The 18757-nt window shown below is 41.3% G+C and overlaps 1 protein-coding gene across 3 annotated transcripts in view; it reads right to left on the bottom strand.

Annotated features, from left to right (window-relative positions):
• Positions 1-16699, bottom strand: part of IL2RA (interleukin 2 receptor subunit alpha) — a 29270-nt gene extending 12571 nt beyond the window's left edge. For 2 of the 3 annotated variants that reach the window (XM_043499105.1, XM_043499113.1), the window contains exons 1-2: positions 16417-16699; positions 1025-1211 (exon numbers count right to left, since the gene is read on the bottom strand). In XM_043499105.1, the coding sequence (XP_043355040.1) occupies positions 1025-1211; positions 16417-16483 (254 nt within the window). In that variant the 5' untranslated portion in view covers positions 16484-16699. The remainder of the gene's footprint in view (positions 1-1024; positions 1212-16416) is intronic. The other variant, XM_038403425.2, reaches the window with a different exon arrangement.
• Between the last annotated feature and the right edge of the window lie 2058 nt (positions 16700-18757).

Genomic DNA, 18757 nt, shown 5'->3' with positions numbered 1-18757 from the left:
TGTGATCCTTTCAGGACTGAATTTGCTGTCAGCCATCAGCAAATAATAAATTAATAGATTCCCACCATAAGGAAATTTTCCCTGATATGCTGCATGTTGATTCTAGAACTGGGACTGAGAACCAGAGCCACTCTGGAATTAGGATGGTTAACAGTGTATAAACATCCAGATAAATAAAGAGCAGTTCGGATTCATATTCAGATCCAAATTTTTCCAAAGTTCAGAGCTGCGGTTTTAGTCTGGGCCATCTCTGTTTTGTTCCTGACAGAAACAGTGAGCTGTAGCTCACGAAAGCTTATGGTCTAATAAATTTGTTAGTCTCTAAGATGCCACAAGTACTCCTTTTCTTTTTGCGAATACAGACTAACACGGCTGCTACTCTGAAACCTGTCCTCCGACAGGTACCATATGTCTTTCACTGTGTAAGCTGTGTGTGTCCATTCCTTCTATTCACTCAACTTGCAGTTTTCAGAGTAGCAGCCGTGTTAGTCTGTATCCGCAAAAAGAAAAGGAGGACTTGTGGCACCTCAGAGACTCACAAATCTCCCCACTGTATTTTCCACTGAATGCATCCGATGAAATGAGCTGTAGCTCACAAAAGCTTATGCTCAAATAAATTTGTTAGTCTCTAAGGTGCCACAAGTCCTCCTTTTTCTTTCATCTTGCAGCGTGACACTAAATTGGTCAGTTTCACTTTCTGGTTAGAGTCTGTTTTACTTTCCTTTTCTTATGCACTAGCTCAACTCTGCGGTGTTTCCAGCTCTGCAGGAAATGTTTATTAAATAGAAATAATAAACAGAACCCTTTTTTAAATTTCATTGTACACACTTCTATGTATATTAGGTTTTGTATTGTCAGTGGGAGTCAATATCTGGGTGGTGGGTTTGCCTGGGAGAAGTAACAATACAAAACATAATTCATTAGCACAGTGTTGTGTTGCCACCATAAAAGCTAAATCAATTGAAAATTGCCTGTGTATATAGGAGATGTGGTTAGATCTAGCAGAAAGGATGATAATTACTTACGTGTACATACAGAAGTTTTTGTGGTCCAGTGAATGAACCCAGTATCATTAACACAGACAATTAAATTACTCTCCCCAATTGTCCTTTTATAGCCATCTTCACACTTGTATCGTCCCTTGCTGCCCAGCATGACCCTGTCAATGGTAATCTCAGCAAACTCAATGTAGTATGGGGTGGGGCACTTCCCTGCAAAGAGAAAAAAGGTCCATTAGGATAACAGTACATGGCTGGAGGGCTTTGAATAACTTTGATCTTAGACAGCCAGGGAGGAAGGATGGCCATATGGTTAGGGTACTAGATTATTTCCATTACTACAAATGGGGGATCGCATGTTTGATTACCTCCCCCGGTCCTGTGCATTGTTCCTAGGTTCTGCCATCTCATAGTTGGTTTGGAAGCTGAAAGAATCGCTGCAGAAGTAAATTAATGATGTGGGGCCTGATCCTGCTCTCAGTCACCCTGATATAAATCACGAGCTTCGCATAAGGTAATGGAATTATAAACAAGGAAAATAATTAAAAATGAGGGTGGAGGAGTGTTAAAGGGCTTACCCCCCGTGACTAAGGGAGATGAAATCCCAGCCCAGATAGAAAGCAGCCCTGGGAAAATCCAGTCCAAGGTGCCAGTAACACGGTGCTCTCCTTTAGAGAACTACATCTTCAGGGTACAGGAAATGATGATAAAACCCAGGCTGGATGGAAAATGACACCCAGAATATCTGTTCCAGATCAGGAGGGGCTTCCTTTAATGGTCTCTCCACTTTCCATTGAGTGGCTCGTACAGCTGCCTCTTGGGATGGGGCCCTAACCCACTAGATAGCTTCACTTGATTAGGTTCTACCAACTGTGGGTCGCAAAACTGTCAAATTTGCCAAAGGGTTGCAGGGCTTTCTGGCCTCAGCTCCCCACTCAGGGCATTGTGATCTGGGGTATGGGATTGCACCAGTGGTCCGGTTTGGCTCAGTCCCCCACCCATCATGTTGCCAAATTGAGTAAATTGCATTGTGATCCCATGTGCCAGGTTGCAATGCCACTCACAAAAATTTGACTCAGCTAGCTCCACATTAGGGTTTGGGACAAACTTGAGCTGTGCAACCCCAGAGCAGGGAGCCAAGTCCAGCCAACCACGGGTGGACAGGAGCAGTTAGTGTCATGTTCTCCAGCTAGTACCAGATTCCCGATGTACCTTCTGCCCTACAACCAGGCAAATACCCTGCTGTCATACTAGCTATCCTGGCCCCCAGATAATCTCCACTGCATTCTCAGTCCCCTACTCCTTCCTCCAGACCTCCCACTTTTCCCCAGGACCCCAAATCTTCCCCACTCCTTTACCCTCTTCCCGACATTGGCCATGCAGGGGAGTTATGTGTTTTTGGGGAGCTCTTGGTTCACCAGTCCTCCCTCTGATCGCATATCATCCCCTCACTGCACCCCACAACCCTCTGCCCTCCCAATTCCTTCCCCAGCCCTCCAGAATCCCTAATTGCTTCCTCACTACATCCCCCAGGCTCCCCACTATCCCCACTTCACCTCTAGGCCCACAAATCCCCACCTGCCCCTTACCCTCTGCTCCCCATCAACAGTGGGAGGAGCTGTGTGTTTTGGAGACATCTCTCAGCTCACTGCCCCTCTCCCCAGTTGCTGATGGCGGTACCCCAGATATCTCCCCAATGAACCCCTGCTGGGGGCAATCAAGTCTGGAGGGTATCTTAGGCATGATCTGGGTCACAACAGGCCATCAAGGTTTACAAATGGGCCCTGAGCCCCCAAAGATTGAGAACCACTTATCTAACCTACCTTAGTGTAGTACCAAAGCTCCAAAACAGCAACTAAAATAGTCCACGGATACCTGCTAAAAGCAGATAATTAAGCTCTGGGATGTTTTTGCCAAGTGTTATAAGGAAGACATACTGAAAACTCTGCTTTTGAGAAGAGTTCTCAAGTACCTGAGTGGGTCTTTGCTTACATGCTCTGAGAAGCCAATCATGCTCCCTCTTCCATAAATGCAGAGGGGCCCATGGCAGTGGAATCAGGACTGTCTGGCTGGGTAGAGGGTGCGGGAGAATTTGGGGTGCCATGGAGAGTGTGGACCTCTTGTATGCTGAAGAGTTCTGCTCCTTGGTGGCCGATCACCCCCACTGTTAAAAACTGGTGCCTTATTTCTCGTTTGATTTGGTCTGGCTTTAGCTTCCAGCCATTGTCTTTTGCTATGCCTTTCTCCACTAGATTCAACAGCCCTTTCGTACCCAGTATATTCTCCCTGTGAAGGTACTTATACACCATAATTAATTCACCAATCGTCTCTGACAGCGATCATTTACCAAGATCCAGACAGAAGGTCAGGTCCAGTTGAGGCAGGAAAATCACCCTAATCTTCCCTTCGATTCAGGGACAGAATTCTAAGAAGGGGCTCCCAGAACACAGGGGTAGTCCCTTCCAACACACCCTTGAGTCAGTGTGGGATGATTTGCTTGCTGATATTTTTTTTTCCTTCAGAGTCTATGGCTGTCAAACCAGCACTAAATTAATGTGAAACATCTTTAAACTATACAATGTCCAAACCTCAAACCCCAATATTAACAAAAAGCCTTTGTGACTGAAAGGACAGAACTTTCTCTATTCTGGATTTTTAATTTCTTCTTCAAGAGTGTTCTAGTGTTTAGGGGGATGAGAAACAACTGTTTCTTGTGACGACATAGACTGTAATCCATGATGCACAGCGAGAAGAGTTTACTATTCAAATATCATTTCAACGGTCAGAGGAGCAGGAGGGAAGTGTGGGGTAGGTATAGAGAACCGTCATGTAACTCAAATCACACCTGAGCCCCAAAATAGGTACATAAATGGCTCTTGCTGCCTATCCAAGCTTTTGAACATTTTGGCCTTATATTATTTTTACTTTAAAACAGATCTCCATACAACATTTTACCTCCCAGGCTCTGATGGCTGCTGACATTCACTCCATCAGTAGGATTATTAGCAGCACTCCATCAGTAGGATTATTAGCTTCCTACAAGAGGAGGAAGGACTATTGGGAGAATCCTGATCCTGGGAGTTTTGTCATTGGCTTCAGTGGAGTCAGGATTTCACCCCTCGTCTTTAATCCATCAGAGAAGGAATCTGCCTGGCAATCACTGAGTCTCAGCACTGTTTACTCCCACTCCCCAGTAGTAAGGATGATGCTGCTGAATGAATTTCAGAGCCCAGTTAGGTGGGGTTGGTGCAACTCTCTCTCTCGTTTGCTCTGAGAGAGAAGCAATGCAGGAGACAGAAGGCTCCATGGTGGCTGGGAATGGCTATCGGGAGCAACAGCTGTGTGATATCATGCCCTGCCCATCAGATTACACCTCCTGATCCCGCCTAGCAGCAGCCCAGTGTGAAACACCAATTACATTACATCAATACAGAGGAATATTCATGACCAGTTTCTTTTGTGGCGGCTCCCAAATATGAGGGTCAAAAACACTGTAAAAATTAATTAGAAATATTCTGGCCCATTTTTCCATTTCCTTAGATTCAGACATTATTTTTCAAAGTTCATATTCTGACACCTGTAAATACTGGTAGTTAAAAGGCAATTATTTCTCAGGAACAATTTCTAATATTGCGGTTAAGTATTTTATTTTCTTAATGAAATTAAATAAACATATATTTTAAAGTTAAACTTGACGTCTGCATCAGTACTTGCATCCCTAATTGTGTGGTGTAATGTTAAAAAAAAGGTCTTTGAACTGGGTAATAGTTGCAACCACCACTAAGCAAAACAATAAAAACCTAAGAGATTCACAGTTCTGTCTCCATGCACTGAACAGCAACCAACCAACAACCGCTTATAGTGAGAAAGGTGCAAACCTAAAAATAATGCATCCAGAAAACAAGGACTGTTATGACAGCAGCAAATAACATCCAAATATAATTCTCAGTCACCTAGGATTAATTAAGAATGGGTCATATTAATGCAAGTATGGAGACAGGATCAGGCTTCGCTGTAGACCCAGTGTTAGATGAATGCAATTCCCAAATGAGGTTCTGGAATCATTTGCTCCGGGTCCCTGAATCTTGAGAAACTCAAAGATGGGATTCTGGACCTGGAGGGCTATCTTAGTATGGGGTGCTTTGTTAAGAAGGGCAAGTGATTAATTGATTAATCCATTAGAGAGAGAACTGCCAAGAAGAGGGGGTGATCTGTAGGTGGAGGGCCTTCAGTCGATGTAGGAAGAGAAAGAAAAGACAAAAGTTGTCAGTGGCTATTTATCTGTAATACTCATTGCAAGTTGCTATGATGAGACTTCCCTACCCACCACCTGCTCCCATTTCCTGTGACAAGAAACAATAATGCAATCCCCTCAGAGGACTAGGGCTAAGAAAGGGCCTCAAACTCCAGACAGCCCTCCGTCTTTAATTCTTCTTGCCTTCTATCCCTGACTCCTAAGATGTCCTCTCTGTGTAGATAATCATGGCCTTGCTGACATTACTTCCAGCCATGGAAATCAGTGATTTCTAAACCCAGTGCTATGATGTAATTTTCCAGGTTCTTCTTCTTTACTTTCACTGTCACCTACTGTTGTCTCGCTTTGTTCTTTTTTCCCCCAACTCTGTACTCTCCTGCTTTAGTGAAAGCTGGGGGCGAGGGAGGAAGAAGGCAAAGAGATCCATTGTGCACAAATGATCTGAACTGTTTTAATGTCTTCAGGCCACCTATATGTCTACATCGTTCAAGGATTTGCCTTGTATAAGCTAGCAGCAGATTGTGGCTTCTAGAGAAGCTGCTGTACCCGAAATAGTTAACCACATGCTTTACCACAGACTGTCAGGGTGATTAAAATTAAAGAGTTATCAGATGAGAGACATTTGGTGAACATGTACTCTCACTTTCCCTTAAAGCTAAAAGCACGGTTCACTTGAGACTTCAAACACCTCTTTGAAGCAGCTGGTAGATCTGAATCTCACCAAACAGCATTCCAACCTACATTTCTTTAAGTTCTTAATAAAAACCCACAACATTTTACCTACTCATTGTAAAGGGCAACTGCTTGCATATCTGACAAGCCGGTGAGATGCTTGGGGTTCTGCTGAGCTGCTGTGCACAATACTGCACAAAAAATGACACTTGTGACTGATTGTGGACAACACCTCCACCCACTCTGCCGTTCAGACCCATAGTGTGGATGTCATCTTCACCTTGGTCCTCAATCTGGATCCTCACAGCCAGGCTGTGTCCAGATCTTTCCAAGTCTTCCTGTACAACATCTCTAAAATCCAACCTTTCTTCTCCATCCACCCAGCTAAAACTCTCATCCAGACTCTCAGCATCTCACAGCATCCTTTTCTGTGGCCTTAGCATGCAATCTTGCCCCACCAATATTCATTCGGAATGCTGCTACATGGGTCATTTTCCTACATCATCCCTTTGACCGTGTCACCCCTTTCTTTGCTTCCATCCACCATGTCACCTTTCTCCATTGCATCAGACATAAACTACTTATCTTGACTTTCATGGCCATGGGCAACAGGTATCATAGGCTGGGGGAGGCTGAGCCTCCCCCAACAGCCAGGTGTGGCCCTGCCCTTACTCTGCCCCCAATCCCCCTCTTGCTTCCTGCTCTGCAGATGGCTCTTCCTCTGTGCCAAGGCCCCAGCTGGGGCTGGTGCTGGAGCTGTGCTGCTCACCCTCCTGGTGCACCAGGGCTGGGGAGGCTGGGGCCATGCTGCCCGGCACACCAGGGCTTTGGGGACTGGGTCTGCGCTGCCCAGCCTCCTGGCCCTCTGGGGTTGGGGCCGTGCTGCTCACCCTCCTGGCACTCCAAGGCTGGGGGCACTCTGGGTTTGGGGGTGCTAGCCTGGGGCGGGAGACAAATTTGTTAGTCTCTAAGGTGCCATAAGTACTCCTTTTCTTTTTGCGAATACAGACTAACACGGCTGCTACTCTGAAACCTGTCTGTAGCTAGTTGCTCTTCAGACTCCTTCTTGACCTGCCTTATATTTTTATGCTTGACTTGCCAGAATTTATGCTTCTTCTTAGTTTCCTCACGAGAATTTGACTTCCAATTTTCACAGGATGCTTTTTTGCCTCTAACCACCTCTTTAACTTTTCTGCTTAGCCAGATTGGCATTTATTTTTGGTCCTCTTATTTTAATTTTTTTTATTTGGGATATACATTTAGTTTGAGCCTCTGTTAAGGTGGTTTTAAAAAGTCTCCATGCAGTCTGCATGCATTTTCCCCTTGTGACTATTCTTTTTAATTTCCATTTAACTAGCTTCCTTACTTTTGTGTAGTTCCCCTTTTTTAAGTTGAATGCTATCAGTATGCAATAGAGATGTTGATTCCTGTTTCTGCTCTACCAATGATGCTAGTCTTTGTCACCCACTTGTTACATTTTAAACAAGCACCTTTGTGCTTTTTCCCATGTTGTCCATCACATTTAGGAGGCGCGCTGCATAAACATCTGCAAAGCCATCTCATTGTCTTCTTTCAAATCCCTCCTTTGAAACTCTCCTTTGTATCCATCTGCCTGTCTGTCTGTCTATACCCACCAGTTGTCTTGTTTTCTATATAAATTAGATTATACACTCTTGGGGCAAGGACTGTCTTTTTTTGTTCTGTATTTGCACAGCCTCTAATGCAATGCGGTCCATAATTGGGGCTCCTAGGTGCTAGGGTACAAATAAATAATAATAATAATAATTAATGATAATGATTGTACACTCAATATTGCTCATGTTCAAATGGAACTATGATTTGAATATTGGGCCTACAGGGTGCCCATTGTTTTGGCATGTGGGTGCATCACCGATTAAAACTAACTGCAATTTATAATTCAAATCAGACAAGTGAGGATAAGAATTCCATTGTGTGTCCCTCTTGGTAATCCTCCAGAGCCTATTTTGAGTAAAGGAAGTAAAATTCTCAGGGTTCCTATGTTTTCTTTTTTATTCCTATGCTATGTATGCTACATATGCCTTAGTTTTTAAAGTGGACATTTCTCAGCTGGTTAGGACTTAATGTGAATAGTTCTGATTTGGTATTTTGTGAAAGTGTACATATTTAATAACATAACAACATTTACTAAACATACTGAGTACAATATGGTTATTAATGCATTTTTCATTGTTCTTCTACAGTCTTTATAACCTGCTATTCAAAACGCAAGACAGGTGAGGTAATATCTTTTATTGAACCAACTTCTGTTGGTGACAGAGAGAAGCTTTTCAGCCATACAGAGATCTTTTTTCAGAATAGCAGCCATGTTAGTCTGTATTCGCAAAAAGAAAAGCAGTACTTGTGGCACCTTAGAGACTAACAAATTTATTAGAGCATAAGCTTTCGTGAGCTACAGCTCACATCCGATGAAGTGAGGTGTAGCTCACGAAAGCTTATGCTCTAATAAATTTGTTAGTCTCTAAGGTGCCACAAGTACTCCTTTTCTTTTTGAGAGATCTTTTTAGCTCTCTGTGGCTCAAAAGTGTGTTTTTCTTACCAACAGAAGTTGGCCAATAAAAAATATTACCTCACCTACCTTGTCTCTCTATTATCCAACACAACTGCAACTACACAGCATGTAACATTCTATTCAGTCCATCAGCAGTTCTATTAGGACAGCATCTAGAATGGTTGGAATTTTTCTTGAGAAGAAATGCCTCAGGAAAGGCTTTTACTCTTTGTTCAGAACTAGGGGAATGGAACTATACCCAAAATGTTAAAAGAAGAAAAGTTATCTATACTTTGTCAAACCTCAAGTATTTTAATTCTAGGTTTGTGAGACAGTTCAGGTCATTTCTGGTTCACAATTTTAAGGACAGAAAGAACCATTAGATCATCTAGTCTGACTTTCTGTATACCACAAGCCATAGAATTTAATCTCATTACTCCTGTATTGAGCCCATTGACTTGTATTTGATTAAAGCTTATCTAGTTAATAATTAATCGACTCACTAATAATGCTCAGGCATCCAGTCTAAGGCATCACATGGAGTCACATAGCATGTTGCTTGGAAGGTTATCAAGCGTCTATGTACATTTTGGGGCATTTATACTGGAAATTATGGTTTCACAATATACAAAAGTTATGTTACAGCCCTTTGAAAAAAGTCACTGTTTCCTGACATACCATTACTGCCCTGTAAAGCTGTTATGTTATGGCTGGGGTTTCCTTGTTTTCTTTTAGAAAAGGAGTACTTGTGGCACCTTAGAGACTAACAAATTTCTTTGAGCATAAGCTTTCGTGAGCTACAGCTCACTTCATCGATGAAGTGAGCTGTAGCTCACGAAAGTTTATGCTCAAATAAATTTGTTAGTCTCTAAGGTGCCACAAATACTCCTTTTCTTTTTGCGAATACAGACTAACACGGCTGCTACTTTGAAACTTGTTCGCTTTTGACAGCATTGTTCATATGTTTCAGAACATACCAATACACAATGAATGCTGAAGGAAGGACTTTTACTGTTGTTTAGAAGGATCTTTTAACTTTTTGGGTTGAGCAAGTTGGTCCGCTGGACCTGACATACTCTCAAATTAGTGAGGAGCTCTTTGAAAAAATACTTGTCTCCTACACTATCTTATGGGTAATGCTTACATATAAGGAATAATAGAGGTGATTATCTCTTAATGATAATAATCTCTCCTTTTCTTAGGGCCTTTAATTTAAATGAATCCCAAAGTGGTTTACTAATTTTACTGATTTGTACAAATTACACATACATTTCTCCTATTACATAGTTACCTACCTAATCTATTTCTTTTCTCATTTCCTTGGGTGAACTGTACCAATAGTTGAGCAGTGTAAAGTGACACTAACAACAAACTGGGACAGGAAGTGAAGATTAACTCAAATTGGATTTAGAAGGGAAATTTAAGTATGCCGAATATATTTAGCTATATTCAAATTTGGTTAGGACATTGAAGCTAACTCCTCTGCTCTTGCATAAGTGCTATGGGATTTTTAATGGTCATAACCACCATTTTATAGCTTATTCAAGAGATGTTAACACCAGGAGCTCATTGTCTGTTAACACCATGACGCTGTCTAAGAGGAAAGAATGACGTCTCAGTACCAACATCACTTCCTTTAGCACTTGGTTCCTTCCCAGAAGTTTCCCATCTAGGTATACTATCGAGTTGTCCCAAAATGTTTTAGTTGTTGAAATCTGATACGGTCATGGCTTTAGAGTGTTTGTCAATTGCATGGCTACTTCATACCAATATTTGAGTTAGAGGACTAGTTTGATACAGGAATCCAGACAGAAAGTCAACTATTTTTGACCAAAATAGGTGAGAGGGGAAAACTGACAGGTAATTTATAGTACTAGGTAGACACACCATAGTGAGTCAGATGCTGTGGTAATCTTAACTCAGAATTTGTTTTTTTTTTTCTTCCATGGGTTTGTGACACTAGCTTTGACATGGTTTGATGCAGAATATAAAACTGTAATATACAGAATAGGACATTTTTTCCCTGAATACATGGGTGACATGGAAGGGAACAGTAGCAGGCTGGCACCTCTGAAGACTTACGCAGAAATTGTTGGAGAAAACAATACAGCAGACAGAGACACTCAGATAGTTCAGAAGTAAAGAAAACCTTTCCAAAGAGATAGCAAAAACTCAATCCTGTATCAAAATCCAGAGATTCCCACAAAAAGCTATCTGAGGTGCTCATTTGATGCTGTTTCTGAAACTATATCATCTCTAGATGGTATCCAACAATTGAAACTGACCTGTCAAGAGGGAGAACTGATACCCATCTGCTGGACTTGTTTGCTTTTGAAATGGTAACTATTGTGCTTTGAAAACTTTTCCCAACTATTTTTGATCTAAAAGTAAAAAATGGGTGTCTGTTCTGTCTTTGTAACTTTTCCCCCCTGAAGTTGTTTTGTTTTATTAATATCACTTGTTATTCATACAGGTAAATAGAGATGGATCTGAGCTGTGAAGTTTGGGTCCAGTACTAAAGTTCTCTGAAGTTTGGGAGTGTTTGTATCTGAGGTATTGGACCATGTGTGTTGTAAATATGTGTAATACTTAACCAAATCTCATAAGAAGACAAGATCCTTTCCTCAAGGCGTTTAAAATCTAACACAAATAAAATACAAATGAGAAAATCAGGCATAGGCATGGCGAACAGCACCAGAAAGGAGATCAGCATTGAAAGGCTAGGAGAAACCTACAGTTCCTTGCAGTATAGAAGAGACAGGTCTCAATTGTAATGACTATATAGCTGCTTGTTTATTCAGTTTCCTGACCCTAGGTAGGTCGGGTAGTTCACTCTGGCTCTCTAGCTCATGGACTAACTAAACATGACAGGCCTGATTCACCATTGCCTTATACCTTATGTCATCATTTAAATGGTACAAAGTGAGTGCCCTTTGGGCGCGAAATGCCACCACCAGCATACATGAGTGAACGCATGTGACTTGGTAGTATTTTACATGCACTTTACAGAGCTATACTGATTCCAGAAAATCTGGCTCCGTTTGTGCTGCTTAGTATCACTACATATAGTGTCCCTAACTCCTGTCCCTGTGCTAAGCAGCCATGCCAGGGAGCGCTGACCAAAGGGCAGATTTTTAAAAGGGGTGTTAAGGAAGAGAGGGAGAGTACTCAATATACGGTCAAGAGGGAAATTGTTCCAAGCACCGAGAGCTGTGTGGAAAAGGCACAAAGCAAAAGATGGGAGAATTTATTTTCTATTCTGTCCTTTTTTGTTTCTTATACCCCTCTGATCATTGTGGTAAAACCAAAGAGCTTGTCCTTCTCCAGGGCAACTGTTGAGTGCATTGCAGTAGCAGCATACTCATTTGGTATTGAATAGATCGTGTGAGCAGCACATTTATTGGTGCATTAGCATTTTCAGTTTTGAATAGACTTGACCACATTTTTACTCAGATGTGGTCTTTGTAACATTGGCCTCATCTGTGTTCATGCCCACAGGTAAAGGTCACGCTGCTAAGAAAGAGATCTGGCTATAAAAAGCATGTTCGTGCACATAGGTCCACATGCCAAGTCTTTGGCATTAACCTCCCCAATTTGGGGGTTTGGTTGGGTTTTGGTGGGGGTAGGGTGGTAATAGAACATCACCTGTGAGACGAATTGCTCTGGATGACAAACATATGGCCAGAATATATGGGTGGTTGAGGAATACATGCTCCAATCTTGGATAATACTGAAAAAACCTATGAGTCATACTAGTTTGGTTTAAAATGGTAGGGAAAAAAGCCTAAGAACAGTGCCCAACTGAGTGATGTCCACCTCACAACAATAATCAGAGCCATTCGGTTTTTCACTGGCAGTCTCAGCAGGGAGATCAAGGATTGAATAGGCATTATTCATTAGTATATATTTATACCTTGTAATGCCCCTGCCATTTTACAAAATTGTGAGTAAAGCATCTTCCCTGACCTAGAGGGCTGAAGCTTTAAAAATGAGAAGATAAAGGAAAGCCATCAGTGCAGATAAGGAAACGAGGAGATCATTGGTGAGGAGAATAAGGTGGCACGGAGTGGGTTGTGAGGAAGGATTTGAACCTGGTGAGAGGAAATCTGGCAAACAGGAATGGGAAATTGTCCTAAAGTTCACAGCCAGGCCTGGGAGATGGAGGCAAAGGGCAGCAAGAGACAGAAAGCGAGTGTAGTAATTCAAGGGGCAGGGGCTATCAGTAAGTGGAATAGATTTTAGCAGAGTTTTGGACTGACTGGAGGGGAGAAACAAGGACACTAGAGAGGAGGTTACAGTTATCAAGGCGAGTGTGACCAAAGGCATGGGCATGTGTTTTTAACAATGGAACTTTAGTGAGAGACTGGATATGGAGTTAGAAGGAAAGAGATGAGTCAGAGATGATATCATGATGGTGTGCTTGAGAGATGGGAAAGCTGACGAAGTTATCAGTGGTGTAATGATAAGGAAAGTAGTAGAAGAGGATTACACTGGCTAATAAAAAACTGGAGTACACTCAGGCCCTAATGGGGGAAGAGGAAATTTTTTCATCAAAGTGGAGATACCGTAGAGAGTCCCTGTCTGTAGCAACTTCTAACTTTCCAAGGGCATCAGATCATGGGGTTGGCAGTCTTTTAATAGAGAGCAAGGTATATTTTTATATTGGGCATTTACTTGATAAGGGCTGCTGCAACTGGGAGTCCAAGGGGTTGTTATAAAGTAGCTTTCTTTCGGGTCAGCCTACTGAGAACTTTGTGTATGTGCTTGATCATTTAACATTTTATGTAACATTCAGATACCATGGTGATGGGCATTGTGTACAAATACAATTACAGATACATACTTTATGTATACATTTCTGAGAACTGGTACTCTACATTTTAAATTAAATTCTCACTGGTTTATTTTAGTCCTTTCTGGGTATGAGCCACACATTGATACAGTATATTAAAATTCTAAGGAATCTTGACAAATTGGACCACTGGGCTATAGACAACAGAATGAAATTCAACAGAGACAAATGTAAGGTGCTACATTTAGGGAAGAGAAGCCGAATATACAAATATAGAATGAGGGATAACTAACTCAGCAGCAGCACTGCTGAGAAGGATCTGGGAGTTGTGGTGGATCACAGCCTCAACATGAGTCAACAATGTGATGCTATGGCAAAAAAAAGTAAATGCAATTTTGGATTGCATTAACAGAGGCATAGTATGCAAGTCACAGGAGGTGATAGTCTCGCTTTACTCAGCGCTGGTGAGGCCTCAGCTGGAGTACTGTGTCCAGTTTTGGTCACCGCTATATAGAAAGGATGTAGAGAAACTGGAAAGGGTCCAGAGGCGAGTGACAAAGATGATCAAAGGGATGGAATGCAAGCCATACGAGCAAAGGCTGGAGGAACTGGGTATGTTTAGTTTGGAAAAAGGGAGATTAAGGAGGGACATGATCGCAGTCTTCAAATACTTGAAAGGCTGCCATAAAAAAGATGGAGAAAAATTGTTCTCGCTTGCCACAGCGGTCAGGACAGGAGGCAACAGGTCCAAACTCCAGCAAAGCAGATTTAGATTAAATGTCAGAGAAACTTCCTAATGGTAAGAACAGTAGGACAATGGAACAAACTGCCTAGGGAAGTCATGGAATCTCCTTCATTGGAGGTTTTCAAAAAGAAGCTGTATATCCATCTGTCTTGGATGGCTTAGACATAACAAATCCTGCATTTGTCAGGGGGTCAGACTAGATGACTGTTGTGGTCCCTTCTAACCCTATGGTTGTATGATTCTATGATGCTTTATTAATTTAAGATGATTAGTTGTATTGCAAGCTCTTTGGGGCAGGAACTATCTTATTTGTCCTGTGTTTGTAAAGAACCTAGCACAATGGAGTCCTGGTGTGTGTCTGAGGCATCTTAAGTGCTATCACGACACAAACAATAAATAATAAAAAGATAAGAGACAGTATGCCCAATGAACCAGAAGACAGGAGATATGGGTTCTCTCTGCCCCTGCTATGCTGTGCAACTTAAATAAGTCAATGATCTCTCTCTGCCTCAGACTCTTCATCTACAAAATGAGGGAAATGATGCTTGCCTACATTTTGGAAAGCTCTTTGAGAGCCACAGATGAAAAGTGCTTTCTGAGAACTAAGTATTTTTTATTTTCATTCTCCTTCCAGAAATTTTCATTTTTGACAGTGTATTTGCCCAGAAATCTGGTGCTATATGAACTGTGCAACAGAATTTATTTCATTACATTGATCTGCAATACTGGGAGAACTGGAAAATCAAAGGATAAATGCGGTGCCACAGGCACGGTAAGTGCAGTGATTATCAAGAGATATTGTCAAGTCTGGCCCATAATTTGGCCTATCGTCTTTTTAGTTCTATATATTTGCAAGAGTCCTTACTGTCCTTTATATGTTCCCCATAAGAAAGAAGACAACACACTAACACCTGGAGTACTCCGAGACAACCCTACAATAAATAAACTGGAGGGGAAAAGATTTTGATAAAGAGTTAGGTTTCAGTTTCAAAGGGCATTATTATCAAGAGAATAACAAAATGAAGTTAAAAATTATGAAAGTATTGGGACAGGCATTCAAAGTAAGTACAGGAAGCAAAGGAAAGAGGGGGTGTAATGCAGGAGAGATAACGATATGGAAATATCTTAAGTTAATTTTCTATATTTATAAATTCATCACAGAATTCAATTGCAGACTTCAGTATGAAATGCAAGTGTTACACACCCCTCAGTTTTTCCATGATTCTAAGAAAGGCTTCTGATAAATTCAGATCTCAGAGTGTACTCTCCCAGGGCACAGTAATACAAAGAACATGATACACAGGACTTGACTCATCCCAGAACTGATTCCATTTACGTATCTCCTGCTGAACATTTCACAGTGAGACTGTCACATGCATCATTTACAATCATGTAAGGGAAGCTGGCATTTCATTTGTCCATTAAAATGTCTCCATTTAATAAAAAGATGCAGATGTTTCAATGCATTATTCTCTGAAGATAAAATTGCCTGGAGATTAAACATTTTGTTTATGAGTAGACTGGGGCAACAGCCAGGTCAAGTTGTTCCATTATATACAATACAATCTCCTCTCAAAGTTACAATTGCTTTTCTGGTACAATTTCAGTATCCAGTGCTGGAAGTGAGCAATTAGCAATACAATCTTCAGTTCGTCTGAGTTTCTTTCCCATGAAATAATTTCTTTCTGAATTTCTTACCCATCTCTTACCTCTGAAGTTGGAAATCCTTGAGATGTTTAGAATAGAAATATCACAGGTAATGACATTATAGACATCTTTGCATTCAAACATACTAATTCAGACTCAAACTCTGGTGCCAATTACTTACACATTACCAAATTCAGCCAATTTCTTAGTGTATGTGAATACCCCAACAGGTAATACTAATATAAACCTGTAGTGAGAGGTGAATGGTTAATCTAATTTTTTCTAGAATGAATAGGTAGCATTTATTAAAGAGGTCAAAAAGCATAATTGGTATTAATCACATCTGTAGCAAACCTTGATTATATATCTGCTATTGGCAAGTACACCAAAGTCACTTGCAAGTTATCTGAGGAGGCTATTGACATTTCAATTTCTATTTTTATATTTCCTAAAGTTTCATGCAAAATGGAAAAAAAATTCGAAGAGCTATTCGAGCTAGAAGAGTGCTTAGGATTCCTTTGATCTGCCCACTGCTCCAGTGATGGGTTAGAAGAGTCATATGTTACTCAGACAAAACATGAATGTTCCCACTCTGGATTGTCTCCAGTTGATGGTTTGTGGGCACATTTCTCTTGCTTCCTTAGAATACTAAGCTCCTTTAATCTACTAACCTCTTGCCTTACCTTAAAGCAGTCAGCGTGTCAATAACCTATGGCAGAGCAACCAAGCAATAGTAAACCTGGTTTTACTTTCCAGAAAGCAGCAGTGATCTCTTACCATTTCCATGTCCAGTTGCCTCTCCGGATCTGAGCATGGCCCACAACAAAAGAAAAATGAGCTCCATGTAACCAGCTCACGTATTTTCGACACAACACTGACGAGGAGGAGGTTTTTCAAAGGTTAAGGGGCTTTCACTCGGTGAATCAATGATCTGTCGATTGCACTATGACAGAAAAAGGGATAGCCATTTTGAGGGCACAGCTAGGACATTTCTCTCTGGTCAGCATATCATCCTTTTGCTGTCTAGATCTGTGCGAGAGAATGAAACTGATGATGTGTGATATAGTTTAGCTGTGGTGTGTAGGAAGTGGTTGATAGGTAGGTGGCTCTTATTTGCACCCTCAGCTTCATTTCAATTGTCGGTCAGAAAGGATGGGGAAAAGCTTTAGCTGCCAGGTTTGGACACTTACTCCCCAAATGGAAAAATTATGTCCCTTTTAGGGTGCCCACACAGCAAATGTGAAAAATTGGGATGGGGTAGGGGGTAATAGGAACCTATATAAGAAAAAGACCCCAAAATTGGGACTGTCCTTATAAAATCAGGACATCTGGTCACCCTAGCTCCCTTTGGATTTAACTACAGAGAGGAAAAGGAAAGTCTGTTCACTAGGACAGGAACTGGATGGTACCTGGTTTTCTGGTGTGTGATAACTGAATTCATATACCGTACTGTCAGTTACAATTATAAGGAGGAAAAGCACCCGCAGGACATGTCAGATTGGCTTTGCATTGGTGTTTTTCTGCTAGCAAGAAGAACACTTGGAAAACTGCAGTGCCAATTTTATGGCTCTTTTTTAATGTAATTTCAACATGTGATGGGTGAACTTCCAAAGTACTGGAGGGTCCATTTGAATAAACATCTGTTGATAGGGCTGGCAGGTTGGGAAGGAAAATGTCATGTTCCCATTCTTAGAATGCCTTGTGTTCTCATGGTAAACCATAGATGGAATATAACTCCTTCCAAATCAAGGTGCCATGTGGGAGTCATTCTCTAACATACTCTCTTGAGAGAAGTTGGAGTTAATAAATAGGATACACTTTATATTAAAGTTCTACTTCTATATGGTTTCTAAAGGATTAATGTATCTTTTAATAACTAATTAATTGATTGTTATAGAGTCCAACAGGTCTCTAGATTGCTTAGAAACATCTATAACACCTTCTACTGATATGCTTATAACCAAATATTACTCATGTCTGTAACACCTATTAATCATTAACCCTTTATAAGCCATTTACAAATGGAATCTTACTCTAAAGGATGACCAAGAAATGTCTGTGATTTTTTAAAAAAAAATTATTTTAGTAGTCAGCTGTGGTGGCTATTGAAACAAAAGATTCCACATTAATATCTTCTGCTATGAAACCTAATTCCCAGAGACCTCCCATATCCATTCCAAAGTACAGTGCTTTTGCAGTGACTGCTGCTTCTGGTGAACTGCAGCTGAGCTCTCTCAGAGCTCCCTCATGTGGTAGGTGATGCCCCTCTTCATGCCAGCTCCTTCTCTAATACACAGTATAAAGCCTCATGGTGTGTCTTGCTTTAATGGAGCATGGGAATGTGCTTACACTTGGCCAGGAAGTTACAGTCCAAGGTCAAACGCCTGTCATAGATAAAACTGTATATGACGTGACAAAGAGAACAATTAGCATCTTTAAAGTGCTGCTGGTAGAAAGGGACTATTCAGGGACCGCATCATGCTCCATATTCATCTTGACACTGAACTAGCACTGTGGGGACTTCCACTAACCATCTACCATTGATGCAATCCTTGATGAATAAGTGCAAGCCAGAGTACTTTGGAAATTCCCTAATTAGTGGTGCTACGCATGCTTCTTTTTAGCAGGATCATGGAATAATAGTTCCAGCTCCTTGCACAATCACCAGGGGACTATGCTTCTGTGATTTCATGCACTTTATAACTTTCCTAGATATTCTTTTTTATCCTCAGGGCTGATCCCATGTGTTGCTTGTGGAGCCTTAAGAATCCCTCATTTTGTGCTTGCTTTAAGTCTTCCTTCAGGGCCCCTTTTTCCAGATGAAGTCTGTGGGGTCTCTCTTCAACACTGAGGGGGGGGGTGGATTTTTATCTTAAAAAAACACAACGAAACAAACCCTAAAATCCTACCAAAACAAGATACATCACTGCACATACACATACACATACACCCTGCGGGAGAGGATGAGAGAACAATCACCATGTGACAGATGTGGATCACACTACTGGAAGGTGATCACACAATACGAATATACGTCTTCCTATGAAAATATTTTCTGTGAGTTTGAAAGTTTATCCCAGTGCCGAAGTGTGTGTAATCTGAGCCAAGGCACCTGTAG

This window comes from Dermochelys coriacea, chromosome 1, assembly GCF_009764565.3.
Source record: "Dermochelys coriacea isolate rDerCor1 chromosome 1, rDerCor1.pri.v4, whole genome shotgun sequence".
NCBI classification, from domain to species: Eukaryota; Metazoa; Chordata; order Testudines; family Dermochelyidae; genus Dermochelys; species Dermochelys coriacea.
This window is presented reverse-complemented; position numbering and strand designations above follow the sequence as displayed.